Source organism: Ceratina calcarata, unplaced genomic scaffold, assembly GCF_001652005.2.
Source record: "Ceratina calcarata isolate Rehan_Ccalc_2016 unplaced genomic scaffold, ASM165200v1 scaffold39.2, whole genome shotgun sequence".
Classification (NCBI taxonomy): domain Eukaryota; kingdom Metazoa; phylum Arthropoda; class Insecta; order Hymenoptera; family Apidae; genus Ceratina; species Ceratina calcarata.
Window position 1 is genome coordinate 670,588 of NW_017162322.1, and position 7,272 is coordinate 677,859.

Consider the following 7,272-nt stretch of genomic DNA (forward strand, 5'->3'; position numbering starts at 1 on the left):
ATAGTAGCTACTGCAAGATAAAGAGATTCGTCTTTGTATGTACGCTTAATGAAACGTATAGATCTATTGTTGTAGATTTAACAAGAATTGATGCGTCTTTATCAAAAATTCCGTCCAATTTACTATTAATGATCGTCTTGTAATCAGACAGTCATGTGTTTCGAATTAACGCTTGAGACTAATTAACCGTCCTTAATAGTAATTTTGTATAAGCGACTTATAATTTATAAATAAAATAAGCAAGGATTCATGAGGAAATGATTTATTATAATGCTACATGTACGAAACGAATCGCACGAACATTTGTTTAATAAATATCAGAACACGTACTATGCGTTATCGTTGAAAGTTTCTTCTGAACACGATTGCAAATCCATCGATGCATCGATTTAGCATAACAACAAACAAAAAACTGGATGACGCGTAAAACCCTTGAAACGATTTGGAGGTTCGCTCGATGACAGGAAGCTAATGAAAGTTTCGTAAAACTGAGTGATCATGGAGCCCAAAGGTTTAATCATCCTTCTAATCGTTCTGTCCCTACTCTCCGTTCCTTCTACCGAAACTTTTCACGTTTTCCCCTTTCAGGTAGTATCCTTGATTGGTTCCGTCCTATGAAAAAGAAATCCGGACGTGGAGTGGCTGACAGAGCTGGCGGCGGTGTACTCGACAGTTGTATTCGACAAGTAATAAGACCCCTCAGGATATTTCAATTCGTGAGTGTCGACAGCTATCAGCGACGGTGAAAGGCATATGTTAAATAAGATTGAATAATTAAATCGTGTTTTCAACTAGCTGGCGGTAGTCCTCATCTTTGTACTTATAACTTATACGATACACATTGTTAGCCACGATGTGACATCCGTAATATGCATATTAATCCTCGCGTTGTCCGGAGTCTATGTTTTCGTTCTGGCGCTTGACTTAATTTGCCAATTCGGTGGAGGAGAAATACACAGTCTGCCGGTAAACCGTTTTTTATAGACAATTAATAATTCTATTTTAAATGGAGCCAATCAGGAGTGAGGCAAGATTGTCCATATTTCTGGTTTCATTGCAGATGTTCATATTTTCCTTACTGGGTATGATATTCTTCGCGGCCGCTGGAATTATAATATTATTCACATACACCTCGCCGTGGACGATAGTGGCGATAGCCTGTTTCTCATTAGTTGCGTTCATTCTCTTCGTAATCGACGTCACATTAGTATTAGCGTAAGTTTTGAGCGACACGACTGATACGATCGTCACTGAAACTGATATCCCTGATTATTAGATTTTGGAAACGTAGCTGCAATCTTTGTCAGCAATGCTGTTACGCGAATAAAGCCGAAGTTCTGTACCAAGCAACCGGCGAGTGTGACCCTCAGTGCACCGAAGTGAGTTCAGAATCTCTCATTTTATCCGATGAAAAATAATCAAATTATTAACAAATAATTTAATAAGGAAGGAAAATCTTCTTATTTATTGCGAAGAATGAGATATAGAGAAAGAATAATAAGTCAATAGGATCGCAAAGTGTGCTGAAGTGAATTGCCATTCATTATCTTTTTTAAAATTTCTCTAAAGCATAAGGAATGTTCATATGTTGGTTTCTACGGAGGTCCATAATATTAACGCAACTAGCCTGAAGTAATCTATGTTCCTGGAGTGACACGTTTCTTTTAAGGTGTCTCTCTACAATATAGACGGTCAAATACGACCTGATGACCAGCGTGAGTAGCGTGCAAGTACCATCCGGCGACGAGCAACCGACTCCCGACCACTCGAAGAGGAAAGTTAACTACGGCCATCGGCGCGAATACGTCGACTGCAAGACCAGCGCGCGGACACTCGCGACTACCAGCGTCTGCGACGTCCAAACGGAGAAACGTCCCGTGGTCAACATACAGAGCCAAGTAAACCGAACAATTGAAAACACGTTTATTTCATACGAGATATTTCACTGAATAATCGGACTTCGATTAGACACCGCGAGAAGTGAAAGAAATTCCGGTGCAAACGGTAAGCAGATGTGAAATGTGTAATAGGAAGATCAATCTTTCGTCGAAATCATCGGGCACGATTCCTGCCTCTCATCAAGCGTGCGCGCCCTGCCCAGCGCTCGTTCAACTCTTCCGAGGACACCCCTGTTCTCCAGGGTATTCTTATTTACAATTTTAAATAATACTCCTTCGGTCAATATAAAACTATGTGACATTAAAATTGAACGAATGAAAATGCCTCTTAAAACAATTATTTCAAATAGGTATTAAATTAAGTCATTAATGGATCATTTTTATTGTAATTAGTTGTAGGTGTAACCTCACCGGCATAATAATGCAACAGAACCAGCAAGCGCAAACGCAACAGCAACGGGAAGCGAAGTTGAACTCGGACCCGAACCATCGGACGGAACCGGCGGACAAGAATCTCCACGACACGTTGCCGAGTGAGAAAGATAAACTCGATCAGGTTGCGAATAAATGAGCTAATTAGACAGCAAGCGCGCGATTTCCCCGCCCTTAGTTTTAGCATTTAGTTCAGTGGAATTTTTTTGACAATTATAAAAATCGCTTGGAACAAATATACGAATGAAACGTAGAAGTGTGGCTATTTCTTCGACGAAGAACACGCGTGTCGTGTTCACAGAGGCTGACACGGTTATTCGCAAAAGTATGATAATTAGTGACTCGATGAAAATGTTGAATCCTTTATTGGGAGATACGCATACTATTGCGAGTGACTGTAGATGCACCTGAAGACTAGAATTTTTAATGAAGAACGGTCATGTGTGACCTTAATTCTAAATATTCCTTTTCTTCAAAGGCAAGCCGGACAATCAAAAAATAACGGAGGTCTCGGGAACAATAACTAAAGTCACACTAGCTTCGTACACGATGGTACCGAAGAAATCTAGCATCTCGAGTCAAACCGGCGAGGCAGAGGATACGATGTAAAGCTCTCTTACATTAACTGAGTTTAACACTTTAACAGTTAGCGATAAGAACGTAATTGATATTGATAGAGAAAAGGTCGATGAGTCGGGCAACTCGAAAAATTCGAAAGCATTGCAGATGAGGAATGAGATGAGGGGAAAACACAAAGTATTGATGTCAGAGAAGGGCAACAACGAAGGGAATGCTGAGAAGAGAGAACCGACGAATAATAGAAAATTACATTCTGGCAGAAATACAAGGTCGATGAAATCCCCAAACACACAATCGGATAAAGTGAAGGAGGAAGGAAACAAGAATTCTGAGAGGAAAGAAGTTGCTTTCCATTCTACACCGACATTCGAGGGAAACAATAATAAGAACGAAAATAAAGAAGAAAATAAGAATGAAAACAGGAGTGAAAACAAGAATGAAAATAAAAATGAAAAGAGGAATGAAAAGAATGAGAATAGGAATAAAAACAAGAATGAAAACAAGAATGAAAACAAGGATGAGAACAAGAATGAAAATAAGAATGAGAATGAGACTATCGCGATGGACTCGAGACACAGGATGAGACAGTCGGACATCTCAGCAATCACGATGTCTCTTTCGGGGGAATCGGTCGCCACCGCGGAACTCGGGAAAGTCGAATCGAAGAGACTAATTCACCCGAGGATACAAGTAGCCGAGATGATGGATCGCCTGCAAGAAATCGAAGAGGGGAAAGACTCCGCTATTTCCCCTGTAAAAAGTGTGGATAATTCTATAGTATTGTCGAGCGAGAAGAAAATGAATGTGCATGACACAAGACTCCCTAGAGACCAAACGAAGAGGATCAAAGATACTCACGGCGCGGTTGCTGTACAATCGGGTAAAAGGAGACCTAAAGATTCTGTACATACTGCCAGGACGACATGGGAGCTCTCGGACTCCGACTCTGAAGTGTCGATTGTGGAATCGATGGAAAAGGACGACATTTCGGAGATGTTCAGAGGGAAGCATGACACTGTATCAGATCACCTTCCAAAAGATCCTGAGACGTCGTCGAAGACCGCGAAAGAACCACCTGGAGCAGATATACAACCGTAAGAATTAATTTTATTTTCCGTCCAATTGAAAATACGAACGTGCATTTACTGTCTAGTTTTAATTTCACGCATTTATTGCAAGCCTGCAGTCTGCATACTTCTAATCTCGTTCGACCTTATTGTGTAACCGATAACACACCGGAAATTGCTTCTTTCCCACGTTTTTACATAACTTTACAAACTGCTTTTCTGTATTCTGCAGAATGCCGAGCACGACTCCGTCTAAAAGCAAACGAAGTTCCGGTTTCCGAAGAAAAAACAGAATTGAACCATCACACCTATCGTAAGAAATTACAGTTCAAAGACAATTTTGCTTTATGTCTTATAATTTGCCGTAATTGATTTAATGGAACGATTTTAGACATGATACGGATGTCCACTCTCTGGACACAGGCGCGGCCTCTTACGTTGAGAAACTAGAGGAAGAGGTAATCATGTACAGTTTTCTACTGAAGAAGAGAGGCAATGATTGTTTAATCAAATATTTTGCAGAGACTCCTAGCAGAAGAGCGCGATACCTTTGACGAGAAAGGTGCAAACTTATGCCCCGTGTGCAAAACGATCCAGGTTGTTCTCAATTCCACTGTTAAATACATACAAACATATTTATTTAATAACAACAACGTTTATTCAATATTCCAACAGTTACCTGTATCGAGTTCCTATCAGTATTGCAATTTATACAGAGACAAACGGGGGAGGATATATTGTGAAAACTGTGCCACTTCTAACACTGTTAAAGTATGACGAATCACGCCAATATTGAATTCATACAAAAGTCGTTTAAGTGTTCTGCATGTAAAATTAACTTTCGCACTTTAGACACACTATAGAAGGGAACCCGATGAAAAGCGATTGAAGTGTTGGATTTGCGGGAATTTCTTGCGGATAAGAACTCATCACGTAAGAACTGCACTGTAATTGTTTATCTGGACTATTGACTACTTACCTGAACTTTCAGAGCGCACGGAACCGGCGAAGAAATTGCCCACACTGCGGGCAAAAGCAAGTGCCAGTGCGCACGGAGTCACCTACACTTACGTAAAACTCAACGAAATAGACGTTTAAGTGTACATAAATGAAAATTGTGAAAAAAGTATATATATAGATCAGTGATAGCGTTGTTTATATAGAACAGTCGATCATGTCAAATATCCTCAGGTATTGTTTTCAAAACGTATTTATTTCCTTTAAAATGTGAAACATCGTTGATTACAAGAGAAAAAAAGTTTTTCAAGATTGTTTCATAATGATTGTAAAATATTATAATGTATCATAAATCGTGTATCCATTCTAGCATTATTTCTAAAATTTAGAATTAATTGTAATTTCGTTCAACGGTACACAATCTCCATTACATAACGATAATACAAATTCTTTGATTAGAAAAATTAGTATGCGTTCAATCTTGTAGAAAGAAGAGGATACGAAGAGTTGAGAATAGTTCCATAACAATGCTTTCGTGCTTCGAGAGCAAAAAAGGAATTACAAGCATAAGTTCGATTAGAAAATAAAATGACGTATAAAGTGCTTATGATTACAGCGACAAATAAATGGCTAATCTACTGTCACTAATACAGGCTACCAATAATAATACTTTGGTCTAAAACGACTTAATAATAATAGTTAGGAACTGTAGATTTTATAAAATTACAAATTTTCTACTATTCATTCATTGTGACTGAAACATGAAAAAATCAATCAATTCGCATGCTTAGCAAAAGAAGACTGTCGAAAGATTCCGAACACTGATTGTAAAAAGAAATGTCATAATTAATCTCTTATACACAATTATTAGAAAATAAGTTTATCATTTACGAATGGTACGTGGTAAAAAAAATTATCCTATTTACTGGTGTTTCCAGAGATAAGAAACTCGCACTGAATATTCGTGTCGATTTAAAAGCATGCTTATCTTCTCTTATATAACGATACCCAACGAAGAAATCTAGATATTAAAATACTTCGATTACATATAAAATACAATTAATTCTTCTTAATAATTGAAAGACTTCAAAATCTGCGAAAGTTTCCTTCGCCTTCCACGAAACCCTCCAGCGAATTCACAGGATATGCCGGAATTACAGAATTTTTATTCGTGAATCGTCCATTAAACTGAGACGAAGTAGGATCCAATGAAGACACGTGATTCTGATTATGATAATCGTTCGAATAGCCGATGCTGTTTAAATTACTGCTTTGCAAAATTTTATCGGTGTCGTGCTGATAAATATCGTGCGAGAAGAATAAATCATTCTGATTGATATCGCTGGATGAGACTTGCCGTGGAACATTTTCGTAAGCGTTCTGTGATTTGGAAAAATCCTGATACGGGAAGTAAATCCTGTTATTCTCCTCACTGGAATTCATCGACCACTTTTCATAGTTATACTGATAATTTATGGACAGAGTATTAGTTTCGTTTGACGAATGAGAATTAAGAACATTGTTAGACAAACAGCTATTATCGTGTCCAATATTATGTTTATAATTAATTCCGTGTACATAGTCACTATTGCCATTGCCATTTGCGATAGGCTGAGCCATAGGAGGTTTTTTTACGAGATTGTACGTAGAGTTCCAAACGCTAGACTGACAATCGGTGTTAGGGAGACTCGATGAATCAGAATTATTATTATCAGAATGATAAAGAGAAGAATCGAATCTGCGCCCGTTAATTGGGCGAGAAAGATAGTTCGATGAAGTTTGATCAGGTTGAACACTCAGAGTCCTGAAGACCCTATCCGAATGATTTACGTCCCACTTCTTCCAACGTTTCTCCCTATTTAAAAACGTGCTAATCGAAGGAAGGATAGCGTTGGAACAGTCATTCTCGTAAACCGGAACCTGTTTCATATTGTTACTAACGTTTCCATTCCACGCTTGACCAAAATTCTTCAGCTGATAACTATTTAGCAATAATTCTGAGGAACAATTTGAGCATATAACACTCTTCATCTGATTATTCTCACATGCCCTCATCGTACTATCAAATTGCATTAACGAATTATTTTCAGAGTTACATTTCTTTATCGCTCGGCCTTTTTGAACCGGAAAGTTACACAAATTTTGTTCTTGACGATAGCTCGCGTCGTGAGTTTCGCATCTCTGTTTCGGTGGTTCTATCACCTTTCTACATTTCACCGTGTCGAGGTACGTTTTCGTTATTTCCAATCGCCCGTTCTCGTCCAACGTTCCACATTCCTCAAGCTATCATTTGTCAACACGAAAATATTAATTAGTGAAGAAGTGAACTGATCTTGTTA

General features: G+C 38.5%; 3 protein-coding genes across 4 annotated transcripts in view; 2 read left to right on the forward strand and 1 right to left on the reverse strand.

The window, feature by feature from the left end:
- The window catches only part of Adsl (adenylosuccinate lyase), a 20,108-nt gene that overhangs the window by 11,527 nt on the left and 1,309 nt on the right, over positions 1 to 7,272 (reverse strand). The window lies entirely within an intron of this gene.
- LOC113464492 (uncharacterized) lies at positions 7 to 3,100 on the forward strand. Of its 2 annotated transcripts, none has more exons than XM_026814513.1 (9): positions 7 to 511; positions 589 to 716; positions 796 to 966; positions 1,061 to 1,215; positions 1,277 to 1,379; positions 1,689 to 1,898; positions 1,969 to 2,141; positions 2,292 to 2,431; positions 2,809 to 3,100. In XM_026814513.1, exons 1-9 carry the CDS (start codon positions 499 to 501, stop codon positions 2,937 to 2,939), a joined length of 1,224 nt encoding a protein of 407 aa, XP_026670314.1. In that variant the 5' UTR covers positions 7 to 498; the 3' UTR covers positions 2,940 to 3,100. The 2 variants fall into 2 exon arrangements, with proteins under 2 accessions (XP_026670314.1, XP_026670315.1); XM_026814514.1 differs by having other exon boundaries at positions 2,292 to 2,454; positions 2,809 to 2,922.
- On the forward strand, positions 3,922 to 6,009 carry LOC113464493 (uncharacterized). The gene is made up of 5 exons (XM_026814515.1): positions 3,922 to 4,289; positions 4,368 to 4,434; positions 4,499 to 4,747; positions 4,829 to 4,909; positions 4,968 to 6,009. The coding sequence occupies exons 1-5, from the start codon at positions 4,210 to 4,212 to the stop codon at positions 5,049 to 5,051; spliced, it is 561 nt and encodes a 186-aa protein (XP_026670316.1). The 5' UTR covers positions 3,922 to 4,209; the 3' UTR covers positions 5,052 to 6,009.

Coding starts and splice junctions, on each gene's coding strand:
- LOC113464492 (XM_026814513.1), top strand. Junction 717..795: donor CCCTCAGGATATTTCAATTC/GTGAGTGTCGAC, acceptor GTTTTCAACTAG/CTGGCGGTAGTCCTCATCTT. Junction 2,142..2,291: donor GGACACCCCTGTTCTCCAGG/GTATTCTTATTT, acceptor TATTGTAATTAG/TTGTAGGTGTAACCTCACCG.
- LOC113464493 (XM_026814515.1), top strand. CDS start 4,210: ATGCCGAGCACGACTCCGTCTAAAAGCAAACGAAGTTCCGGTTTCCGA. Junction 4,435..4,498: donor TTGAGAAACTAGAGGAAGAG/GTAATCATGTAC, acceptor AATATTTTGCAG/AGACTCCTAGCAGAAGAGCG. Junction 4,910..4,967: donor TGCGGATAAGAACTCATCAC/GTAAGAACTGCA, acceptor CTGAACTTTCAG/AGCGCACGGAACCGGCGAAG.